At 38.9% G+C, this 27,127-nt stretch overlaps 1 protein-coding gene across 2 annotated transcripts in view; it reads left to right on the forward strand.

Annotated features, from left to right (window-relative positions):
• NME7 (NME/NM23 family member 7) overlaps nucleotides 1-27,127 on the forward strand; it is a 261,819-nt gene that overhangs the window by 64,600 nt on the left and 170,092 nt on the right. For both annotated transcript variants that reach the window (XM_045453013.1, XM_045453014.1), the window contains exons 4-7: nucleotides 400-510; nucleotides 4,570-4,620; nucleotides 8,899-9,106; nucleotides 22,429-22,534. In XM_045453013.1, coding sequence (XP_045308969.1) covers nucleotides 400-510; nucleotides 4,570-4,620; nucleotides 8,899-9,106; nucleotides 22,429-22,534 — 476 coding nt within the window. The remainder of the gene's footprint in view (nucleotides 1-399; nucleotides 511-4,569; nucleotides 4,621-8,898; nucleotides 9,107-22,428; nucleotides 22,535-27,127) is intronic.

Raw genomic sequence — 27,127 nt, forward strand, 5'->3', positions numbered from 1 at the left:
TAGGCCTCCATGCACACATGACGAAACTTCACCTTTTTCTTCTGTTACTCTGCTTCGTGTAAATTTAATTCTCAGTCCAGTCGGAAGACCTTGGAGGGTAGAGGAAGAATTTTCCCTTCCCTGCATCAATTTGGGCATATTAAACATGACAATGTGAACTTATTTCCCCTGTAAGCTTTTATTTTTTTTAGATTGGGTACCTAAGTTTATATTTTCTTGGGAAAAATAGTAAGCTTACCTTGTATAAGTTTTAAAGAGACCTTTAATACACTTCTCTTTGGAATTGATTTCAATGTTTTATGATGCAGGATGATTGTTAAGGAAACTACCACTGCTTAGGAATTGTAAGTGAAAACTGAACTATTTTTATTTTCAAACTTATCCTTTATATCCTTACAGAACGTTGGCTCTGATTAAACCAGATGCAATATCAAAAGCTGGAGAAATAATTGAAATGATAAACAAAGCCGGATTTACTATAACCAAACTCAAAATGATGATGCTTTCAAGGTAATTTGTTGGCCATTTTCAGTCACGTAAAGTCTGATTCCGTATTGTTTTCTTTTTTAAATCATCTGTTGTTTTTCATGTCATTGTTTAAAATAAAAGCCTCTCACTGAGTGGCAAAGGATAGAACACTAATCTTATTAAAATGAGAAAATAATAAGACCACAGATAATTATATTCACCAATAATAATTGAACTCCAAGCAAGTAGGAATTGTCAGATTGTACCTGCCTCACTTTTATCATGTTCCCTAACTCCATTGGCTTTTATAACACCGACGCTGGATAATTGTCATCTCTTCTCCTTAATGTAGAAGTATAACACACTGTGTGAAAATGATAGAAGAGGAAATGAGTATTGAGTATTTCTACTTGACGAGGGAGTATTACTGTTGGGATTTCCCAAAGGGAGGCCTTTGGAAATGCTTACATTTTGCTCTGCCCAATGGGTATCATTGGCACATACGCTGATTTACTACTCTGAAAAGCAGTCCATTCTGTCTGACCTGATAGTCTCTAAGTTATTTAGTGAAAACAGGACTTACCCCTCGGTAGGGACATTAATGTGGCAGTTAGGCAGAACTGGCTCCAGTGGCCTTCTTATGTTACTCCACTGGGTGTTTTTGTTTCTGTTTTTTGTTTTCTTATGTGTTTTTGTGTTTGGTTGTTTGGTTGGTTTTTTTGGTCAGGTGTCTTACTGCTATTCCCGGATATATATTGTATGGGACAGTTGCTGTTTTGGCTCCGTGAGGACAGGGACAATGAGTAGCCGTAGGTATTCAATGCAGCTTTGCTAAGTCTGATCCCCGGATACCTTCATGAAAAACCTTCAAGTTTATCCCAACAATGACATACATTTAATTTGAACTCTTCCCCGTGTGTAAGGTCTTGCAGTTTGCATATCTTCTAGAAAGGCAGGAGGCTTAAGTTTCAGAGCACAGAATTTAGAGCCAGCTTGCATGTAATTGCACCTCTTAGTAGGTGTGTGACTCTGGACAGTTTATTCTGTGCTTCGTTTTCTTCATCTGCAAAATGGAGGTTATAACCACCTGTATCGTAAAGTTGTTATAAGGATTATGGGAGTTTAATATACGTAAAGTGCTTTGAAAGACCCCTACACATAGTATATATGAAGTTAGCTATTGTTAGTAGTAGTGGTAATCTGGTGATATTATTATCTAGTGGAGCTGAGGTCATGCCCGTTTATAAGTAGTTAAATTTGTCCTATGTCTGTATGTGTCATGAATGCTTGTCCTCACAGCAGGTGATGGGACTGAATTCTGGAGAAATGCCTTTGAATAGTTTCAGGGAGATTAAATTTTTTTTTTTTGTCTTTATACCACTAGTGCTTTATAAATTAGGCATCAAACTTCCCGAGATAAAGATCCCAGGGACACTTCACCGCTTCCTTATTTTTTTTATAGCACCTTGTACATCTCTATTAATCCTAATGTCAAGTCTTGGATTTTGTCCAACTGGAAAGCTAACGAGCTAGTCTGTTACTCTTTCATGGAAGCTAACGAAGACATGAGACACCTGGGTCGGTGACAAAGGACTTTATGATGGTATAGCAAAGCTGCAGGAGCATCGCGCTTATGTTGGTTCTCCTTGCCTCCTTGTCCCGTGGGAATAAGATGATACGGATCCAGGTGGATCTTGTATACGCAGTTGATTGCATCAGCGCTGAGGCGCTTTGAACTTGGGTTACCCACTGTTTCAGTAGCAAGCAGTACCCAGGCTGCTTTCTGTACCGAAGAGAGACATGACCTCATCCCTCCGAGTTGCTCACTGCAACTGTGACTCGGAGAAAAGGCTAGGAGGGAGGGCAGTGGGGCCTTGCATTCTTGGCCCAGCCAGTAAGTCACGATACGAGCACCAGAGACCCATGGAGGAGTATCTTCCAGCGCTTACATCTTTGCTAAACTTGTCTGTTCAAATGCCAGTTCCCCAGTCACGACAGTACCTGAAAGGCAGCAGCTGAGTTGCATCTGACTTTGAACTTCTAGTTCTTGGATCAGTGCCTGATTCAAGCTAGGCACTAAGTAAATATTTCATGAAAGAATTAATGGAAAAATCTTTGTGGGAGAACGGTTTCCTTATAAAAACACAGCAAGACATAACAAAACAACAACAAAACTCCTTTCTGTGGTGATGCCCTTGATGGGAAGAATTCATGAACTCTCATCTTGGTTCCAATTTTGGATGTTGAATGGAGATAACTATGGGGTCGGTGACATGTTAGAAGAAAATAGTGAAGCACTTTTCGGAATTAGTGTTTGTCTTTTCATCAGTGTTAAAGATTATGATTGATTTTGTTTTCTTTTTTAGTAGCTTAGTTTTGTTGAAAAGTTTAGAATTGGTTGTTTGAGTCATCTTGCTGCTAATTCTGTTTTTTAATTTTAAGTTTATTTATTTTGAGAGAGAGCAAGCGAGCAAGGGAGGGACAGAGAGAGAGGGAGAGGAAGAGAATCCAAAGCAGGTGCCACATTGTCAGCATGGAGCCTGATGTGGGGCTCGAACCCACTAACCGTGAGATGGTGACCTGAGCCAAAATCAGGAGTCAGTTTAACCATCTGAGCCACCCAGGTGCCCCTTGCTGCTAATTCTCTTAAAATGCTCTCACATGAGTTTTTCAGACAGTTTTACCTCATTTTAGGCTACAGCACAATATATCCATTTCATTTTTGTGAATTCTTCTGACCCTCTGTAGTTGGTAACAGAAAGGGTGTAAATAGAGATTTGCAGCAAGAGATTTGGGTTCAACTCCCCCACCCTCCTTCTCTTACTAGCACTTTACCTGGACAAGTTATGGAATCATGTTGAACTTCATTATTTTCATAAGCAAAATGCAGGTAATCATACCAATTTCAATGTATTGTGAGAAATAAAATGATTTAGTGTTGGCATAATAGGTTCTAGAAAGATGAGTTTTCTTCCCCTCTCATTTCTTGGGATGAATTTTTATTTATTATTTTTTATACTCTCATAGTATACCTTTCATAATCTGTTCCTAGTTGAAGAAAATATTTCCGTATATTTGGTTTGAAAAAGAGTACGCCTGCTATAGTTTACTGTGTGATTCATTTGGTAGTAGGTTCGTAAAATCTTAAAACACTGCAGACTAAGTTAATTTTCATGCCTGAAAGGATAATCCTATGCTGGAGGACACTTAAAAACTTCTTTGATATTTTAAAAAGTAGTTAATGTTGACATATTCTTTGATATTTTAAAAAGTAGTTAATGTTGACATATTCGTTATATACTGTGTACTCAGTTCAAAGCCTTTAAAACTGTCTGAGTTTGAGAGACACCTGGTTTGATTAAGATAAAAAGTTGTTTAGACTTTTTAGCCAATCAGTTTAATCTGTTACTCTTTCAGTGTCTCTATAGGTATTCTTTTGTGGGAATATAGATTTAAAAAGTGAATTCCTATTGCTCTTAGTAAATTCTGAGTATTTCCATATTGACCTTTCTTTTCTGATGATGTTAATTAAAGCATTAGTTTTTAATATATTAACAACCAATAAGAATACATTGATATGCTTAATTTGTCAAACAGATTTTAAAAACACAAGTATATAGCCTTTCCTTGGCAGAGATCTCAGAGAGAAAACTGTAACTGTTAAGTTAAAATTCTAGCCTGACCTTTCAAGTTTAAAGCCTGGAGAAGAAAGTGACAGATTTTGAATTTGAAGATCAATTTGCATTTTTAAGTGTAATTTATTTGACTTCTAAAGAACAAATAATTCTTATTGGTCAAACGTTACACTTTGTTTCAAGAATATTAAAGATGCTGATGAAAGGGAAGATAATAGATAACATGAGGAGAAACGTAAATATTGCCTCTCACATTCATTGTAATTTTACATCTTAATAGATATTCAGCTAGCAAAAACTTTGAAAGGTGGGACAATTTGAACAGAATATTTAGTGAAAAGTCATTAATCAGTTTCCATACCAATCAAATAAGTAGAGAACTTCATCTTTATTTTATTTTATTAATGTAAGCTACAATAATTTTTTTATGTAATTCTTAACTGTTGTCATTTTGATTATCTTACAGGAAAGAAGCAACAGATTTTCATATAGACCATCAGTCAAGGCCCTTTTTAAAGTAGGTGCTGAATTTGGGGCAAGTGGTTTACAGCAGAGGATATTCTGGGAAACTAAAGAATTACAGTTTTATAATTCAAAAATTTGTGATATGAAAATAATCTGTCAAAAGGACCATAGCAACATTTTGTAATTGTAGAGAAGTGTTTTCTAAGAACTGTTTTTTTTGTCCTTTTATTAAATTAGAATCCTTATTTCACCCTTAAATATCTTAAACTTTAATCAGCAATTAGGATGATTTGTTTACATTATAAGAGGCATAGCTTTCTTTTTAGATTTCAGTAAAATAGTGATAATTATATTTTATGTTGAGTATTTTTTAATGTTTTTATTTATTACTATTATTTTTAAGTTTATTTTGAGAGAGAAAGAGCACACGTGTGCATGAGTGGGGTGGGCAGAGAGAGATGGGGAGAGAGAGAATCCTAAGCAGGCTCCTCAGCATGGAGCCGGATGCAGGGCTCAAACTCACAAACCGTGAAACCATGACCTGAGCCAACATCAAAAATCAGATGCTTACCCGACTGAGCCACCCAGGTGCCCCACATTTTCTTAAGGCTTTTAAAACTTTTATTTAAGTAACCTCTACGCTCAACATGGGGCTCGAACTGACAACCCCAAAATCAAGAGTTGCATGCTCTAACGACCGAGCCAGCCAGGAACCCCTGTGTTGAGTATTTTTGTTGTTTTTTTTTAAACTCTCCTGGGGCGCCTGGGTGGCTCAGTTGGTTAAGCGTCCGACTTCAGCTCAGGTCACGATCTCGCGGTCCGTGAGTTCGAGCCCTGCGTCAGGCTCTGGGCTGATGGCTCAGAGCCTGGAGCCTGCTTTGGATTGTGTGTCTCCCTCTCTCTCTGCCCCTCCCCTGTTCATGCTGTCTCTCTGTCTCAAAAATAAATAAACGTTAAAAAAAAAAAAAAAAAAACTCTCTTATTTTGGCATTCTTGTGTGCATGAAACAATGCTCACGGAGCCCTTATTTTTTAACTAATACCTTTGTTCCTTGAAATATAGCAACTACTATATGTTAGAAACCGAATTTATATTCTAAACACTTGAATATTGTGAGGTGCATATTACTGTTGTCAAAAAAGTGCTTCCATTTCTTTTTTTAAAATTTTTTAAAGAATTATTTATTTATTTATTTATTTATTTTAAATATGAAATTTATTGTCAAATTGGTTTCCATACAACACCCAGTGCTCATCGCAACAGGTGCCCTCCTCCATACCCACCACCCACCCTCTCCTCCCTCCCACCCCCCCATCAACCCTCAGTTTGTTCTCAGTTTTTAAGAGTCTCTTATGCTAAGTGAAATAAGTCATACAGAGAAAGACAGATACCATATGTTTTCACTCTTATGTGGATCTTGAGAAACTTAACAGAAGACCATGGGGGAGGGGAAGAAAAAAAAAGAGATTTTTAATTTTTTTTAATGTTTATTTATTTTTGAGAGAGAGAGCATGAGCAGGCAAAGGGCAGAGAGAGAGGGAGACACAGAGTCCAAAGCAGGCTCCAGGCTCCAAGCTAGCAGCACAGAGCCTGACACAGGGCTTGAACCCACGAACTGCGAGATCATGACCTGAGCCGAAGTCGGGCACTTAATCAACTGAGCCACCCAGGTGCCCCAAAATGCTTACATTTGTAATAAAGAAGGGTATTAGTCAGGCTGCTATAATAAACACACTGCTTGGCATCCTGCATATGATAGTGTTTTTCCTTTAATTGTATAATAGAAAATTATGTTATAGATTATTTTAAATCAAGCAGTTTAAAATATTCCCAGGCCTTGTTAGAATATACAGTTTTCTTGGGGCACCTGGGTGGCTCAGTCGGTTGAGCGTCTGACTTCAGCTCAGGTCATGCTCTCACAGTCTGTGAGTTCGAGCCCCACGTCGGGCCTTGTGCCGACAGCTCGGAGCCTGGAGCTTGCTTTGGATTCTGTGTCTCCTTCTCTCTCTGCCCCTTCCCCGCCCATGCTTGCTCTCTCCCTCTCTCTCTCTCTCTCTCTCTCTCTCTGTCAAAAATAAATAAACATTAAAAAAAAATTTAAGAATATACAGCTTTCTTGGAAACTATTATAGCTTTGCTTTATGTTTGTGGCATTATATTACAGCACCTGGTTTAATGTCTTATATGTAATTAGTATGCAGTAAATTTTATTAACTGGGTGAATTAACCAGTTTTCTGGTATTATGAAAGACACAACAAAAGATGTACCTGCATTAATTGGAAATAGTCTCATGAAGAAGTATTTTTGATGACCAGGCACACCTTTCTCTGCATTATTAACATGCCACACCTATTATAGGGTGTGGTTATAGGTTATAGGCTTATTCACTATGTGTTTTGAGGAATTCTGTAATAACAGGACATTAGATGATAAGTTTCTTGAGGCCAGGGTATCATTGAATATTCTGATTTGTAGTTAAGTAATTGTTATGTGCTTACCGAATGGATCAACATCGATTTGTTCCCCTGATTTGGGCTCCTTAAGTCTAATTGTTTTTGGCTACTAAGTCCTAGAAGAATATGTATGAAGAGGTCATGGGGCCTTTTATATTTTTTTTAATTTTTTTTTTTCAACGTTTATTTATTTTTGGGACAGAGAGAGACAGAGCATGAACGGGGGAGGGGCAGAGAGAGAGGGAGACACAGAATCGGAAACAGGCTCCAGGCTCTGAGCCATCAGCCCAGAGCCTGACGCGGGGCTCCAACTCACGGACCGCGAGATCCTGACCTGGCTGAAGTCGGACGCTTAACCGACTGCGCCACCCAGGCGCCCCTATGGGGCCTTTTAAATTTTTTTTTTTTCAACGTTTATTTATTTTTGGGACAGAGAGAGACAGAGCATGAACGGGGAGGGGCAGAGAGAGAGGGAGACACAGAATCGGAAACAGGCTCCAGGCTCTGAGCCATCAGCCCAGAGCCTGACGCGGGGCTCGAACTCACCGACCGCGAGATCGTGACCTGGCTGAAGTCGGACGCTTAACCGACTGCGCCACCCAGGCGCCCCTATGGGGCCTTTTAAAGGACAGAGCGTATGAATACTTTTTCATACGTACTATTTTTTAGAAATCCTTTTCAAAATGAATTGAAATGATTTAAAAAGGAAGGGAGTTAACTCGTAACATGATTCATGAGGGAAGGAAGCATGTAAAAGAGTCAAGAGTTAATCGGTACAAAAGTGTTTGTCACACCATGTGCTTTTCTTCTAGAGGGTTCTGGCCTCTCTCATAGTTTAGAAGAGAGAGAAACATGCACTTGCTTTAAAAAGTATTCTGTCCCTGCCCCAAATAGTAGGAGGAATGGTGTCACTTATTTCCATGTGAAACCTGCCATTGCTGCCTCATCCACGTACCGGAGCAGAGAAGGGAAATGAGATACTGTTTTTATGGGTTGGGGTGCTGTGACTCAGTGCTGGAGTTTTCATCAAGAACCCATGTGTACTCTTTAAAACTTAAGATGGGAATATCCCAGAGTAGCTATTATAGTCAGAAGGGGGATATTTTTTCAAGGCCTGTTGATTTCGTTTTCCTTATCACTAGCCCAACTCAAGTGTTTATTGACTGCAAGTTTACTGTCATTCTTTGAATCCTAATCCACACAAAAGTGAATTAATTCTTACCGGAAATATGTTAGAAGACATCACTCTCATCACTTTCTTTTTTTTTTTTTTTTTTTTTCAACGTTTATTTATTTTTGGGACAGAGAGAGACAGAGCATGAACGGGGGAGGGGCAGAGAGAGAGGGAGACACAGAATCGGAAACAGGCTCCAGGCTCTGAGCCATCAGCCCAGAGCCCGACGTGGGGCTCGAACTCACGGACCGCGAGATCGTGACCTGGCTGAAGTCAGACGCTTAACCGACTGCGCCACCCAGGCGCCCCATCACTTTCTATATTACAAATATGATTGGACTGCGGTGGCAAACCACGTGAAAATAAAAAGGGAAATCCTTCTGTACCTTTCAGAGCAATGGGAAAAGCATAGATTTCAAGTCAATGAAGTAGTCTTAATGAAGCGCAACATTGGCTTTTTTTTTTCTTTGCTGACAGTAAATAATTTGACACCAGTAGCGATATGTAGTGGCTCAGGCTACTGGAGGACACTCAATTATGAAAATTTTATCTTGCCTATGTAGAATTCACTGTATCCGATAGTTCTGAGATCATAATATCCATGTGTGTATTGAAATACTCCAATTGTAATGTATTCTTGTGAGTAGAGATACACAGGTTGACAGAAAGATGAAGCAAATCAGTCTTTTACCTGTTTTATAGTGAGCTGATCCAGTTTATTATGAGTGGTCCTATTATTGCCATGGAGATTTTAAGAGACGATGCTATATGTGAATGGAAAAGACTGCTCGGACCTGCGAACTCTGGTCTGGCACGTACGGATGCTCCTGGAAGCCTGAGAGCCCTCTTTGGAACTGATGGCATAAGAAATGCAGCTCATGGCCCTGACTCTTTTGCTTCTGCTGCCAGAGTAAGGTGTTTGAAAAATATTTTAGTTCTGTTTTTATTTTCTTAAATGTGTTAGGTCAGAGTAAAGCATTTCTGTCACTGCTGACTTAGGGTAGATTTATACAGGTGACCTAGCAGTAGAGAAAGTCTTTGACCTGTTGCCTAGAATTAAACAGCATTTCAATAATATGTCTCTTTTGTGAACTGGTAACTTGGTCATGGTCAAGATAAGTTTTCTCCGATTAAAATACCTGTCATCCCGGTTTTTGTCCCAAAACCATTTAAATTATTCAGGCTTATAAATGTTTGAATTATTGAATTCACACAAGACCAGTTTATGGATAGTAAATACTCAGAAAGAAAGCATTATTCAATATATTTTTTCTTGACTCATACTTCACACTATTTTCAAGCTTAACGTCCTTTTCTTTACCTATATATAGCTAGTGTTTATGAAAAAGTTTTTATGCTTCTTACAATTACTCCTTATTTTAAATCCATATAAATAAGGTATTATACGAGGTTTATGCTAATGTTGATTTAATGACGTTGCATGTTTATTCTTAGCATCATGAGAAGTTTCTAACTAATTTAAGATGGTTTTCAGTCTGGTCATGCTTTCATTAAAATATTAGACAATTTTAAAATAATTGAATTTTTCTGTCTTTTTTTTTTTTTTTTTTACAGCTCTGTCAACAGATCCTTTCAGTTTTCCCTTCAAATTAGACTTTGAATTTGATTGTTGTGGTCTAGGTCACTGTTATGCCTTCTAATTCCCCTTTCCTCTTCTCTGACACTCAGTTTATGAAAATTCTACCTTGCCCACGTAAAATTAACCAGGCTAAGAGAGATCTTTTCAAACCAGATTAGCAGTTCAACTATTGAAGACTCTTTAGTGAATTTTTTTTAATCTCTTTTACAATAGAATCTCAAGTCCCTATTGTAGGCTCCAGAGCTCTACCTGATCTGATTTCCATCTGTCTCCCCGGCTTTGTCTCCAGCCTCTCCATTATTCACTGTGTCCCAGGTACACTGGCCATCTTGCTATTCCTTGAATAGCGAATTTCTGCCTGGCTTGTTCAATCAACAGTAAAGAGGACAGTGTAGTTGAATGCGGGTGAGGGAAGGAGGGGCTGATGAGGGCACAGAAATAATCGGGAGATATCACATGGTAATATTTCTGGCATTTTCTCTGAGGAAAGCTGGGACCTATTGCAGTGCTGCAAGCGGAGGGCTGACATGATTGAATTGGCCTTTGAGAGGGCTATACTGGCCCTGAGAATAGTCTGTAGATGACAGGAATGGCATCAGGGAGCCCAGTTAACAGGCTGTTGCAGTAATCCAGGGAGATGATGGCTTGGACCAGGGTGGTGGCAATGAGAGGAGTATGGAGATATATTTTAAAATACATTTTAATCAGTGGAGGTCAACTGAACAAGATTTCCTTCCAGATTAAATGTAGAGTCGGAGAAAAATTGATATCAAGGATTACTCCATAGCTCCTGGCATGAACAACTGGAAGGTGACGATTTACGTAAACTGAAATCAGGAAAGCCGTGGCTAGAGTCAGTAGGGATGGAAACTCAGGAGTTAACATTTTGGACATTGCAAACTTAATCTGCATGCTAGTCATCAAAGTGGAGAGATATTGGGCAAAAAATTTAGTTATATGAGTTTGGGGAGGGAGGTCTGGACTAGTACATATGGGGTCATTGGCATCTAAATGGTATTTAAAGCCTTGAGAATGGCTGAGATTACTCAGGAGAGAGTACAGATAGAGAAGAAAAGAGAACAAAGATGGAATCTTTATGTTCTTAGTAAAAGGCTGAAGAGGAGGAAGCAGCAAAGGAGGTAGAGAGGGAGCCGTCAGTGAGGGAGAAGGAAAAACCTCAGAGATGATTGTGTCCCGGAGGCCAGGTGAGGCAAATACTCAAAGGGGAGAGAATGATCAGTGGGGTCAAATGAAGCAGACCTATCAAGAAAGAAGGGCACTGAAATTGACCACTGGATTTTGCAATGGAGAGTTCATTGGTGAAGTTTGTAAGAGAGCAATAGAGTCAAAGTCCTGCCGGAAGGGATTTAAAAGAAAATTCGAGGACGGGAATATAGACAACTTTTTTTAGGAGTGTTGTTGGATGTTGAGCAAAGAAATGAGGTGGTAGCTGTGAAGAAAAGCAGCATCTTTTTTCTCGCTCTCTTTTTTTTTTTTTTTAAGATGAGAAGAATTACAGATGTGAAAAATTGAGGATGTAGAAAAAAGAGTGAGACTTACTGGCACAATGTGCTTGATCAGGTGAGAGGGAATGGGGTGCAGGAGTAGTTGTCTGTGGCAACAGGTGCGAAGGCAGACTATGGGGGCGCAGATGCTGATTCTTACTCCCTTAGTTAAGACAATAGGAAGCAAGGTCAAAAACAGCTAAAAGTGAGGATGAGGGAGACGGTGTTTATTGGTTTGAAGAGAGAGAAGATGTGAAGTAATCATCAGAAAGACTAGGAACAGGAAGCAATTAGGGAAATACGGTTGTGGTGCTGAGTAAGTGGCCCACCTGATGTTCATGGTTCTGAATTCTGAGTGTGGTTGTTCTCCGTCCTTGTTCAGCCGCATGGGTGTAGGTGCAGAGTAGGTGGAGCGTTGACTTCAACCATGGCTGTAGTTTTGTGAAGCGAACTCGATAGGAAGGTCTCGGTAGTCAATGGAGTGTGCAAGGGAGTGATTATAGTCTTTGACCTTTGATCTTAGTAGTAGACAATCACTCTAAATGTAGTCTTCCTTTCTGGAGTTACATTACCAATCAGATCTTTCAAGATATTACATAAGTGATAGGAACAAATAATTAATGAAATAAATGGAAGCTGGAACTGAAAGTCACTGACCATGCTCATTGATATTTGCTTCCTGTTTCCCTCCCTTACTATCTTGCCCCGTCCATTTCCATCAGTTTATTTAATAAATTTAAGCTCAGGTATGCTTGTCAGATTTTAGACAAATATTTGCTTCCTGTTTCCCTCCCTTATTATCTTACCCCATCCATTTCCATCAGTTTATTTAATGAATTTAAGCTCAGGTATGCTTGTCAGATTTTAGACAATTTAGGCTCTATGTGTATCGATATATTAGATGATTCCATCAGTGAGTACCGTAAGGGGAGCGATTTTCATGTTTCGATCAGTAGAACCTGCATGGCACATAACAAATGGTGAATGAATTCTGGTATTGGCCACTAAAATTTCCTGGTTACTTCCCATTAGCGAACAATATATTTTTTAAGTTTTTGTATTAAAAACCATGATGTAAATAAAATGGGAAGAAGTGGGAAAATGTGAGCATATAATTTTGATCTTTTTCTCAAGGTATTTTACCTTACAAATATTCTTTGCCTTTTATGAAAATACCATGAATCTTGACTGTGAGTCCAACTACACCATGTTGCAGTATTATGATTTATAAGAAATGCATATTTGGTCGTGCAGATGACCAAAGTATATTTTTCATATATATTTGATCTTTGTCCAGTTTCTGGGTCACAGCTCCGCCAAATCCTTGCAATTTCCTGAGTGTTGGGGGTGATAAAGGTGTCCTTCGTTATGTTAATGAAATGACTTTTGGAAAGCATCTGAGGATAGAGGCTGGTTGCCAGGAGGACCAACAGTGTGTTTAGAGGTTTAGAACTTTCAGTCTTTATCTCATGACCCCTGGGAAGGGGAGAGGGGCTAAGAGGCAGGTGAGGGGGGGGAGGGTGAAATAGCTGATAGGGATTAAGTAGTGCAGTTACGATGAGCACCTGGGTATTGCGTGGAAGTGTTGAATCCCGATATTGTACACCTGAAACTAACACTACCACACTGTATGGTAACTAACTAGAATTTGAATAAAAACTTAAGGCATCGCCAATGGCCAGTGATTTCATCAGCCATGCCTATGTAATGAAGCCTCGTAAAAACCTTTGGCGGTTTGGAGATCTTTGGGGTTGGTGAACAAGTGGAGTTTGGGAGAACGGTGTGCTCTTTCCCCATACCTTGCCCTATGTCTCTCTTCTTCTGGCTGTTGATGCGTAGCCTTTATCGTATCCTTTCATAAGCTGGTAAACTTAAGTATTTCCCACAATTCTGTGAGCCTCTCTAGCAAATTAATTGAACCGAAGGTAGAGGTCTTTGGAACTTTGTGTCTATAGACAGGCAGACAGTCAGAAGCATAGGTTGCCTGGGGTTGGTAACCCGCATCTGAAGTGAGGGTAGCCTTGTAGGACTGAACCTTTAATTTGTTGAAACCAATGTTGTCTCTGGGTAGATAGTGCCAGAAGGGAGTTGATTTCTTGGACACCCTGCTGGGAGAATTGCTTTGGTGTTCTGTGTGGGAGAACACTCCCACACTGCAGTTGGGTCTGGAGCCCCTAAAAGACATATTTTTATTCGGTAGTTAATATAGGTTGTGCATTTATTTAATACTATTGATGCTGAAAATAAGTGGATTCAGAAGTGCAAGGGAGGCTTTATACTTTAATATGATAAAGCTAGTCTTGTCTTTTTTTTTTTTAATGTTTATTTATTTTTGAGGGAGAGACAGAGCATGAACAGGGAGAGGCAGAGAGAGAGGGAGACACAGAATCCAAAACAGGCTCAAGGCTCTGAACTGTCAGCACAGATCCCGACGTGGGGCTTGAACTCATGAGCCGTGAGATCATGACCTGAGCCCAAGTCGGACGCTCAGCCAATTGAGCCACCCAGGTGCCTGCTAGTCTTGTCTTAAGTACATGTTTTTTCCTATGGCTGCACATACGTAATGTGCCTATCTTCAAATACAGTTTGCAGAATGATTTTTTTCTTCTTTTTATAGTGGAGAAGCTTCCGCAGTCTTAGCTACCGTAATCATTCCTCCTGAAGAAATGTCTTAAACATATTTGTTTCTATTTTGTACACTTAAATTTTTTAGCTCTTTCTGACATTCGTCCCTGAAATACCCCATCGTCATGAACCCTGTAGGATACACCTTTTCTTGACTCTTGTCTTGGGAGGAGTGAGTATTGTGGACATCATGTTAGCTAATTAGCTATCAAAGAGAAATCTGGCTGCAACGCACAGCACACATGAGGAAGCAAGGACAGGACATGTGAATTAAAAACTGAAAAACCTCACACGAGCATCCCCAAATAATCTCTCCTTGATCTTAAGTTCCTATTAGTTACAATTTAATCCTTTTTTCTTCCTTATCCAGATTTCACCAAAGCTTAGACTATAGTCACAATTTTCTCTTCAGTTGCCTGTGGCTACTCACTGAGAGCAACCACTGCAATGTGGCTTCATCTTTTCATTCCACCAAATTCATTTTGGATAAAATAATCAATGTCCTCTTACTTACAAAATTCAAGGAAAAATTTTTATTTCTTTTGTATCTTTGTGCAACATTTAAGTTTGAACACTTTCTCCTTTTTGAAATTCTCTACCCTATTTTGATTTTGTGATGTCTCACTGCCCTTGTTTCTTTAGAGCTATCAGGTCATGATCTATGTCTTATTAATTGGCTGTTCTTCCTTCACCTGTCCTTTAAAGTGATGATGCTAATCAGGCTCCATTCTCTCACCTACTAATGTTTTGCTGTGTTTCTCAGTCGTGGTCCGTAAAATAAGGGAATAGTTGTACCTACATTATAGTGTTCTTCTGAGGATTAAGTGAAATGATTTAACTGTTTAGCATAGTGCCTAAAACATAGTGTTTAATGGAGATTATCTGTTATTAACACTCCACTTTCATGGTGCTTCTCAAATCTCTACCTATTAGTTGTACTGCATATAATATCAATATATAAAAATCAATAGTGTTCTTGATATACCTGAAATAACCAGTTAGAAAATGTAAACTGAAAAGAGAGTTCCTTCATAGTGTAAAAAAAAAAAGTATACGATGCTCAGGATAAACCTAACAAAAGATGTGAGAGATCTTTATGGAGAAAACCATAAATTTTATTGTAGGCCATAACAAAAGACTTAAATAAATGAAGATCTATACCACGTTCATGCATGTGAAGATTCAGTATCCTAATGATAAAAAGTCTTTCCAAATTTATCTATAAATTCAGTGCATTTCCAGTCAAAATTGAGGCAGAGTTTTTCCTGAAGCTTAATGAAATTCTTGCGTAGAAGAGCCAAAAGCGCAAGGAAGTTTGGAAGGGTAGGAAGAAATGGTGGTGATAAGATGACTTCTTTATGCAAGAGGAAGCCTTTTATAAAGCTTTGGTAGGAAAAGCAGTGTGATATCGGTATGGGAGTAGACAAGTGGGTCAGTGTAACAGCCCAGGGTACTCAAGAAATGACCCATAAGTAATGAGATCTTGGTGGCATTATGAATCATTGGGCAAGAGATAGATGGATAGTCAATAAATTGTACAAGATGATTTTATGTGGACAACTCAATTTCTTAATTCTATGTGTAGGGTTCTCCTTAGTCTTTCAGATTCATACTCAAATAATGCATCCCAAACTGAACTGATTGATTTTAACTCACCAAACTATTCCTTTTGTATTCTGCATACCACTAACAAAGGAACTTGAGGGGCGCCTGGGTGGCTCAGTCGGTTGAGTGTCTGACTTCGGCTCAGGTCATGATCTCTTGGTCCGTGAGTTCGAGCCCCGCGTCGGGCTCTGTGCTGGCAGCTCGGAGCCGGGAGCCTGCTTCGGATTCTGTGTCTCCCTCTCTCTCTGCCCCTTCCCCACTCGTGCTCTTTCTGTCAAAAATAAAAAACCAAAAAACAAAACAAAACAAAAAAAACAAAGGAACTTGAGAGCCAGTAAATATTCTTCTGCCTCCTTTATCCCCTACATCCAATGAATAAAAAGTTGTGTAGATTTATCTTCTAAACATTTTATTCAGTTCTCTCCTTTTCCTTCATTCCTACTCTCACTGTGTAACCTGGGTTGCTATAATAGCTCTGGCTCAGACTTTTCTCCCACAAATACCTCTTCCACATAGGTTTCAGAGCAAGCTCTCTAAAAATATTGATCTGTCCATGTCATGAATCTGCTAAAAATGTTCCAGAGTCATGCATTATCCCCCAAATCAAGTTAAAGCTCCTTAACGTGTTTTATGAAAATGATCTGAATGCTAGCCTCTTCTCCAGTCTCACATCCTGCCTCTCCTTCTTTAGACTGTGGTGTTCTTGCTCTATTGCCTTTACTCTTTCTGCCCCTCTGCCTTGGAATGCCATATCTCCCTTTGTCCAGGTAATTTTTTTTGGCCCTTTAACTCTGCTCAGAGTTCTTTATATATTACAGATACAGATTTTTTACCCAGGTATATGATGTGCAAATACCTTCTCACAGTGTGTTGTTTGTACTTTTATTCTCTTCAACAGTGTCCTTGGATGAGTAGAAGTTTTTAGTTTTGATGAGGTCCAACGTATCAATTTGTTCTTTGATGTGTTGTGGGTTTTGTGTCACGTCTAAGAAATTGTCACCTCATTCAGGGTCACAGAACTTTTCCCTTTTGTTTTCTTCTAGCGATTTTATAGTTTTTGGTTTTATATTTAGCTACATGATCCGTTTTGAGTTAATTTTTATATATGGCATAGGATCTGACCAAAATTTGTTGATTTGTGTATAGACGTCTGATTGTTCCAGCGTCATTAGATAAAATCACAATTTTTCCTCCACTCAGTTACCTTTATACCTTTGTCATATTTGTTGACTATGTATCTGAGAGTGTATTTCTGGATTCTTAACTTTGCTCTATTGATCTTTTTGTCTTTTTTCAATGTGAATTTTGAACTTATTAAGAAAACAAACATCCCATTTAGAAATGGACAAAAATTTTGAATAGGCATTTACTTCACCAAAGAAGATACATGAATGGTATGTAAGCGCACATTAAAAGTACACAACGTCAATAGACAGTATGGAAATATTAATTAAAACCACAATGAGCCAACACTACACAGCTTTCAGAATGGCTAAGGTTTAAAAGAACGGACCATATCAAGTGACAAGGATGAGGAGAAACTTAGGAACTATCATACACTGCTGATGGATGAGAATTTAAAATGGTACAGTCACTTCGGGGAATAGTTTGGCCAGCACTCAACTAAAAACTTAAACATGCAGCTACCCTGTGATCCAACCATTCCACTCAAGCATTTTCCCAAGAGAAATGAAAACAAATATCAATACAAAGACTTGCGCATAACCACTTTGTTCATAACCACCTTATTTGTGATATCCCAAACCTGGAAATAACCGAAATGTCCAAGAGATGAGTGGATAAAGAAACCATGATATTAACACATGGAATACTATTAGGCCATAAAAAGGAATGAAGTATTGATATACGCTACATTGCATGAGTCTCAACATAATTTTGCTGAGTGAAAGAAGCGGGACTAAAGAGCACATACTATATAATTATATTTAAGTAAACTTATTAAAAATTAAACTAATTCCTAACGATGGAAAACAGATCATTGGTTACAGGGCCAACTTGTTAATGGTAAGGGAGGTAATGGTAAAGGTAATGGTTAATGGTGGGGGAGGCAGGGAGAGGCAGAAGAAAGGGATTGCCCAGAGGAAGGAGGGATGACATCTTGATTGTGGTGATGTTTTCTCAGGAATAAACATGTCAAAGCTTATCAAATCGTATCCTTTAAATATACTCAGTTGGAAGTATGCTCATTATACCTCAACAAAACTTAGAAACCAGTGGCAACAACTCTGCTCAACTGTTATCAATTTCCTGGTTCTATGTGAGGTACCCTTCATACCTACTACATACCTCTATTTCTTACCATCTTTTTTTTTTTTTTTTTAAGTTTTTATTTATTTTTGAGACAGAGAGAGACAGAGCATGAACGGGGGAGGGTCAGAGAGAGGGAGACACAGAATCGGAAGCAGGCTCCAGGCTCTGAGCCATCAGCCCAGAGCCCGACGCAGGGCTCGAACTCACGGACCGCGAGATCGTGACCTGGCTGAAGTCGGACGCTTAACCGACTGCGCCACCCAGGCGCCCCTTTCTTACCATCTTTGAAAAGTATTTGTGTTTATGTTTATCCTCTCAGTAGACTGAATTCCTTGAGGATGTCCAATTCATCGTCATACCTCCAGGATCTAGGTCACTGGTGTTCAAAAATGCTTTGGAATTCAAAACTAACAGAGACCTTATGTGTATCGAGTACTCACTACGTTGCAGGCATCATTCCACATGCTTTTATATCTGATTTAATTCTCACAGTCTCCCGTGTAGTCGCTTATATCATCCCAATTTACCAGGAACTGAAACTTGGTGAATTTAAGCACCTTGGCCTCCTGACAACATGAGCCCGAGTACCTCTGTCTCCAGAGCCCCATGTTTAACCACCAGCCCCATGTTTAACCGACTATGGATACCAAAAATAGTGGCCTACCTTGTTTTAAACATTACCGTCTTTTAGAATACGTTAGTGATGGAAACACTTTCAGAGAATTTGGCAAGTGGAGAGAAGAAAATTTAGCATCAGTAATCCTGCCACTGATGTTTACAGTTTGTTTATGGCATATTCCTTCCAGCTTGTTCCCTTGATCATTTGTATAATTTACATAGGAACACCATGTACCTGATTTTAACTCGATTATTTTTTTCACTTAATATGATATTTTTCATGTTAACAGATTATTGTCACAGGAGTACATTTTAATGGCTACAGAATATTTTGTTGTATGAATATAACATGATTTATTTAAACATCCCCTTACTTTTGGGCATTTTGTTAGGTTCTCTCTTTTTTTTTATTTGTAAATAAGGCTGCATTGATCACGTGACTTCATATTTCATTTCTTAAAGGTTTGGATTTTCTGAGAACAGATTTCTTATTTGGTATGAGGGTATGTAGAGAGCAAGTTCAGTGTTTTCATGTTTAGTCTGAGGCATTTACAAAAATGATATTTAAAATTACTATGTAAAAGTTTTGGAGAAACTTTTAACTAACAACCATTTAGTGATGCTTTTATTATGGTAATAAAGATAAGAATGTAGATTAGTCAGATGTTTTAGTGAGATTACCGGTGGGATTTTAGGTGAAATTTATGAAACAGTGCTACTGTTTGTTATAATTTGTTAAGTAAGATATAGTAAAAAAAAAAAAAAAAAAAAAAAAAATCGAAGACTCCATCAGTCTTCATTTTAGGTTTTGGTAAAGTTACATATCTCTATCCTTCCCTGCTAGGTAGTTTAGGAACATATAAAAGGCTAAGAGTAATAGCAGGAACCGTTGGAAGGAGAGGAGCTTTATGTAAAGTGTTTAAGCAGCTCAGATCACAAAGGGATGCGAACATTTTTTATGCGACTATCACATTTGTTGTGTAAACTCTCTAAATCAGTTGCCATAACAATGACCTAGTAGAAGTGCTCTTGCAAATGTCCAGTTTAGATTAATCCTTGGGACAGATAGGACAACCTATGCAGGGAGAAAGAGAAAGCAAAGGCAGAAAGTAGAATTAACTCACTTTCGCCAAGAAGGTAGATTTAAGTAAGACCTTCATATTCCTTGCCTGAAATAGACATTTATTCAGCATATGTAAATGAGTGCTTGGAAAGCTGGCATTTTCAGTTTTAAAAATTGAGGAAGAGAAGAAGAAAGTCGAGACAAAAATAACTGGCCCAATAATTGGTTCAGCTAGAGGTGGAACAATTTAGCACAGCTTCTTTACTTTTGAAGGATAGGTGATGGAAAAGGCTCAGGGCTTTGCAACCAGCGCGACGTGGGTCTGAATACTGGCTTTGCCCCTTGCTAACCCGCAAGGGCTCGTTAGTCAAGGCTTTCTTATGTGTGCAGCGTGGGTAGAGCGATCTTATTTCTTAGCACATGCAGAATGTATTAGTTTCTGAATTTCAGTCGTTTCATAACATTGAGAAGCTGCTAGTGCAAAACGAGGTCCCGGCCTACTCGGAGCTTGCATCTGATGGTGAAGGGGATGCCAGATAATAAACAAATAGACGTAAAACAAGTCAGGTGGTAAGTGCTCCGAAGAAAATAAAGCGGGGGAAGGGATAGAAAAAGCCCAGGGTGGAGGAAGGATTGTGCGTTGAGTAGAAGTGAGGAATGCTGTGAAATATATTGATGTATAAATACAAATGTGTGTCGGGAAGTCCTCACCGTCTCTGGTTTGAGCAGAGATCAGAAGGAAGTGAGGGAGGAACCATGCAGATATCAGAGAGGAAGAGTGTTCCGGGAGGAAGGGAAGAGTACAAGCAAAGTTTCTGAGGTGGGAACTTGTTTGCTGTGTTTAGTCAAACAGTGAGGGGGTGAGGCCAGTGGTGCCCGGACGGAAATCTAAATGTTTTTGTGGAAACCGATGATTAGCTCAAGGTACAGCTAGGGGCCTAGGGGCCAGATCCTGAAAGGCCTTGTAGACGTCTAGAACTTTAAAATTCATTCCGAATGAGATAAAAGGCTACTGGAGAGTTGTGTGCTGAGGAGCGGCATGTGTTTTACAGGTTTTCATGCTGCCTGCAGTGTTGAGAATAAATCAAGCCAGGTGGGTGTAGGTGTGCTGGGGGGCAAGTTGGAATGGGGAGAGCAGTTAGGAGGCTAGAGCAGTTGTCAGAGGGAGAATTGGTGATGGGCATGGACCGGGGTGACCGATATGGAAGCGGTTGGATTCTGGCTGGACACATTATAAAGGATTTCCTGAGCGATTGGGTGGATGGCTAAGGAAAGGAGAGAAATCAGGGATCACTCGGAGTTTTTTTCTTTGGCCTGTGCAGTTGGAAGGATGGGAAAACAGGGTGGGAGTGAACAGATTTTATGGGAGACGGTGGAAATCAGGACATTTTAAATGTGCATCCTCTATAAGTGGTAGTGGCTGAGATATGGGTGTGGAATTTAGGGAGGAGGTTGGACTGGAGGCAGAAACGTGGGAGCCATCAGAATACAGATGGCATTTAAAGACATGGGACTCGAGCTTATCAAGAGAGTGACCGTAGGTAGAAGATGGACCCTGGAGCTCTCCAACACGGAGGGGTCAGCCGCATGGGCAAAAACCATCAGAGGAGACTGAGACGGAGTGGCCAGTGAGGTAGGAAGACAGTCAATGAATGGAAGCATTGCAGGATATGGAGTGAGATCACCTGTGTCAAATCCCGCTCGGCCCAGTGAGGCGAGGGCTGAGAAGTAACCAGAGTACTTGGCAACGCAGAGGTCACATCGAGCAGTTTGGGGATGAAACCTAAGTGTCACCTTAAGAGAGAATGGAGGTGAAAAGTAAAGACAGAGAATAAAGACCCCCCCCCCCCCTTTTGAGGAGTTTTGTTGCAAAGGAAGCACAGAAACGGGAACTCTAGAGGAGGCCTTTCCTTTCCAGTTTGAACAAGTCCACATCTTCTTTGTGGCTTTCAAAATGTACACAGTACATTGTACTGTGGCTTTCAAAATGTGTAGTACATTAACACTTCCTGTGATCTTGCAATCTTTAAATTCGTTGATAAATGAGTATTTACTTTGAGGCATTTGTTTTAGGTGCTGAAAGACCTACAAAGCCATGCAGGTTAGTTACTTGCTGCAGATCTAAAACTTGTGAAGGGCAGTTGCCCAAATAGCCACAGTTTTGACTGGGGACGTCACGGAAGGCCTCCTGGAGTCGGTGATATTTGAAGTGGCCCTTTACACGTTGGTAGAGTCCTTTGGAGCTTGGGACAGAGGGACTTATGGGGAATGCTGGAAATAACAGTAGGAAAAGCTTCAGGCGGAAGGCATTTATCTGAATAATTAAAAGAATTAATTAGTGTGACTGTGTTTGTGGCTGGTTCAGATTGCTGAGTTGTCATCTAAGGGAACCATGGACAAAGCAGATACCATAGCCTGAATCTGGTTATAAAATAAAGCTTATATGATTTAATTGTATGCTAGAATTCTAGTAAGTTCATTAGTTTAAGCTAATTAGTTAAAGCTATTTCGCAGTTCTGATTCTTAAATACTAATCTGTTTCTACAAAGAATTCCTAGTTTTTAATTTCACAAATTTTAATAAAAAGTTTAAAATCGGACCTTTGTCTATGAACTAATGCTTTGAGGAAATAAGAACTTTATATTCATTACTTCCAATATTCAAAGTATGTTAAGATGTTATTAGTTTTAATACTAAGGCAGAATGCTACATGTCCTCATTACTTTAATTGTACTTTTTTTTAGATGATCTTTTGATTCCAAGACTTAAAACAGGGTTCGGTTCATCAGTCTTTGTAAAAGTCATTTTTAGAAAATTTGAAGCAAAGAGTTTTTATTATGAAACTTTAAAAGTAATCGTGTCGTTTTTTTCCCCTCTCGCATTAATATCCTAGGAGTCCAAGATAAGAGATTACATATGCCAAAGTTATTTCTTTTTGTCTTTAGGAAACGGAGTTATTTTTTCCTTCGAGTGGAGTTTGTGGACCCGCAAACACCGCTAAATTTACCAATTGTACCTGTTGCATCATTAAGCCCCATGCTATCAGTGAAGGTAAGTGCTATGTTAAATACAGTGTATCCAAGTACATTTTGTTAATAGGAGCTTATTTTCTTAGTTCATTTTCTGATGTATTTCACAGCAGAAATGAAAGTATCATTTTAGCATTTTTTTCCTTTGAAGCCACATGAGTAAAGGTAATACGAGTGAAAAATCTGTCTCCACTTATATTTATCTGCATATGTGTACCTTTTTTAAAAAGGCGTTCCTTGAGGTGCTGATCGTACCATGCTTGTCCTGTTTAAGATCTTGATTCCTTGACTTTAAATCCGCCTCCTCCCACCACATAACCGATTTACTTAATTCACTGAAATAGGTCTTAAAACAATGTCTGCAGTATGCCCTGAGAAAGCTGGAGAAACTTCCTTCAATTCTTAGTATATGAAACAAAGTTCTGTGACTACAGAAATACATATTTGTACACATACATATACACATGTCCACACGTGCAGAGATAGGTAGATATATATATGGCTATATACTGAGAGTGTAAGCTTTTTTCTTTATTTTTCTTCATCTGTTTTATTCTGTTGTGTGCATTTTTGTGAACTATTCCCAATTCTTTTGGAAATGAGATGGATAGAATTTAAAAGATTGCCCTTAAAAAAAGTAGAATATTCTGAATAATAAACATAGGTGAATGGGGTTTTTTAGTTTTTTTTTTTCCCCCCAAGTATCAAAGCAATTCGGGTATACAGTAGAAAATTTGGAAATAAAGTGAAAAAGGAAACAGTAAAATTTACCTGGTTTTCCATTGTCTTGACATTGTTAATACTTTTATATTTCCTCTAAATTCTTTTCTTCTGAATATGTGGATGTGTGCATGTAATTGTTGACATGCATTGTTACATTAAACATGTTGAATGACATGTAATTGTTAACATGGTTGCAATGTATGTCCATAGGGTATTGTTTTAATTTTAGGGAGCATTTTGGATGCTCTTAATTCTTCACGAATATTTTAATAGTTGTACACCATGCAGTCATAGAGATGTAGTATAATATTTGGCTACTTAGGTTGTTTCCAGTTTTTTGATGTTAACAATAAAGTTTTAAAGAATATCTTTGTACATGAATATTTGACAGTATCTCTAGTCATTTCCCCTGGCTAGTTTTCTAGAAATAGAAGTATTGGTTGAAAGGATATGAAGATCTTAAAGATCTTGTTGCATAATTAATACTTCTTTAATTATTTAGGAAGTACTTTAATACCTTGTAAATCCTTAGGACCACAGTTCTAGAGAGCTAACATGCACAATCGGTAACGAACATTTATGGAGACCTTTCCACCATGTGTTAGGCTGTATACAGAGTACCTTATACATTATCTCCTTTTGTCATGTCAATTATGCCAAGTAGGTGGATATATCATTCTTTTCCAGATAAGTGAACTGAGGCTATCTGAGAATAAGTTATTTCCCCCAATTTAGAGCAGGGAATCTAGGATACAGACCTGGTCTCTTCTACCCTCCTCTACGTATACGACTCCACAGCAAATGGTTACGGTAACACGGTTAGCAACACTTCCACAGGAAGGAATGATAATATTTGAAAGGGCTAGTGTTGACAGGCTATGAAAAACAAAATTGGGACTTTATGTTGCATTCATTTCTTACCTTGGGATGAATACACACACACACACACACACACGCACACGCACACATTTATACCCAAATATGCACACACACATATGTGTACACATACATACATACATACATACATACATACATACATACATGTATACACATACAGAATATGCGCATATATACATATATAATACACATGTTTTATTTTATTGTTATGTTTTTAAAGTTTATTTATTTGGGGCGCCTGGGTGGCTCAGTCGGTTAAGCGTCCGACTTTGGCTCCGGTCATGATCTCACGGTCTGTGAGTTCGAGCCCCGTGTCGGACTCTGTGCTGACAGCTCAGAGCCTGGAGCCTGTTTCAGATTCTGTGTCCCCTTCTCTCTCTGCCCTTGCTCTGCTCGTGCTCTGTCTCTCAAAAATAAATAAACATTACAAAAAAAAAATTTTTTTTTAAGTTTATTTATTTATTTTGAGAGAGAAGGAGAGCATGAGCAGGGGAGGGACAGAGAGACAGAGAATCCCAAACAGTCTCTGCACTGTCAGCGTGGAGCCCAGCACGGGGCTGGCACTCATGAACCACGAGATGATGACCTGAGCCAAAACCAGGAGTTAGGTGCTTAACTGACTGAGACACCCAGGTCCCCCCCCCCCCCCCCCCCCCCCCGCCGCCCACGTTTTACTATGATGCGACAAATTCTTCTTGTTCAAAAGCTTCAACTTCATTAAAAAGCTTACCTTTGGCATCTTAATACATTCAATTGGGTCTGCAACTGTTTTATTTTTTTCTAAGGAAAAGTGGGATGCATGGAAAGGCAGGAATAAAATAGGATTCTAGTAAATATGGTTATGTACTTTAATAATTGCATAAATATAACAAGTAATGAAAGTGATTAAATGAATGGTGATGTCAAAATGATTTATTTTATATTTATACAGGTTTAAATCATTCCTAGAGCTATTTTTTAAAAGATTGGCTATGTTTCATGTATTTATATTTGATACATAACGTTAGAGGCATATGAGTTGATTGAAGGAAATTTTGTAAAATCTGGTCAGATGGCAGAATACTTTTAACGTTGGCATTTTGAGGCCTTTGTTTTTCTTTTCTTTCTAAATCTCAATTTTAGGGATCCTTTTAGACCATTTTAGGATGTGTAATTAATCCACTATAGCTTAGAGTTAAATTGTGGCTGCAGTGAAATGTAGTTCAAAACCTCATGTTGAATTTATTGTTAGATTTACGTGGGCCCTTTCAAGTGCTGGCATATGTTTATCTTTTTCTATAAGGATCTCACTTCCCGGTGTATTTAATTTCACCTGTGGTCTAGAATAGGTATGAGGGAAGAAGGGATTTTTTAAAAAGGTGGTGTTGATGCGTGAGCAGTTGAAATAGAATTGGGTCATTTCCTTCTGTTGACTGTCAACTTCCCCAAAGAAGTCCAGAATAGTTTCAGCCAAGCAAACCTGTTGCTTAGTACAGTGAGAACACGCCTTGATGGTCTTGGCAGACTTCACTAGGGAGAGAGAGTGGGGCTGTATTGTAGGGTTTTGGGTGTGACCTTTAGAGATTTAAGGTGGGTCTTGCACTGATCTGATTGAAACTGGGTAAAGTTCATGATCTAATAGTTTAGGATTAGTGGGAACAGTGAGACAAAGCTCTTAACCAAGTCTTGTTAAGTACACAGTTCTTGGATAAGTGAGTTGTTTGTCCAGTTGAGGGAATACTGTGGACTGTTTGAGTAGTCTATTGTTGGGGCAAATGGACTTTTGGGAAGTTCCTGAAGCAAACAATGAAGTTATTTACTGATTTATATAGCCTTATCTTCGGGTAAGAATTTCTTGGCACAAATAATAAAGTCATGTGGATGTAGGCAGCCTCAGTTCTTAGCCCTATAGTTAATTTGTATGGATGTGGAGGTTTACTTCTCCTAAGAGAGCTAGAAAAAAAGAGAGCTTAGTTTGCAGATGAGGTGGCGGGAAAAAATGATGGGGTACACTTGGGGCATCTGCCGTGTTCCTGTACGTAGATTAAAGTACATTTTGTCACTTGGGGACTCAGGATTTACAAGGGAAGAAAAACAAGGAGAATGTTCTTATGTTCTTTTTTCTTTCTTAATTTAAAAGCTATACAATGTGTTTGTTTTGATGTCCTCGGTATTATTTCCATGTAGCTAGTTTAATTCCATCAATGAAATGAATTATTTTTACTCTGAAATCAGGCTGTGTAGGTTTGTCTTTTGGCTCTGCTGCTTACTAGCTGTGGGAAATTGCATTAAGTATTGAACCTCTTTGTCCCTTGTTTCCTTATCTATCAAATAAGTATAATATAGCACATCGTCTTAAAAGGGTAACTGCAAGGATTCAATGCACTGACGGCAACAGTTAAATGGCTAAATGATTAATTAAATGGTTAAATGTCAGGATGCATGTGTTAAACACAGTGCCCAACTCTTAACGTGCTCTATGTGCTCGACATTCCTACTATTATGATTACTACTCTATTCATACTGTAATTTTTCCCTCAGGTTCTGGTTCTAATTTAAATCCATGCAGGAGGCTCCTCACTTACCTCAGGTTGATTCAGCAGTCATCAGCGGTTCCCTATTCCATTGGGCCATTGTGGTTGGCCGGGCGGGGGGGGGGTGGGGGCAGGAGGTGGCAGCCAGTGCCGGGATGGCTGCTTCTGCCCTTGTGTCACCCAGATTTAGCCTCTGAAGTACTAGAGGCCTGAAATTTTGTTGGAAAATTTCCCTTCTTATAACGGATTTAGGCATTAAACAGTTTCACTGCATTTTTCAAAATACTGTCCTTCCTGAAATGTCGTTTCTCCCATAGTAAAGTGAGTCAAGGTGGTTTCTAAGTTTCCCCTCAGCCTTTAAACTTAAACCCAGTATTCGGTACCTCAGTGTTGTATTTTGGCTGTAAAATTAATGCTATGTTCATGGAGACTGTTTCAAAGCATGTTGGATTTTATTTTTACAAAGGTATGGAGAGACAGCG

This window comes from Leopardus geoffroyi, chromosome C3, assembly GCF_018350155.1.
Source record: "Leopardus geoffroyi isolate Oge1 chromosome C3, O.geoffroyi_Oge1_pat1.0, whole genome shotgun sequence".
Classification (NCBI taxonomy): Eukaryota; Metazoa; Chordata; class Mammalia; order Carnivora; family Felidae; genus Leopardus; species Leopardus geoffroyi.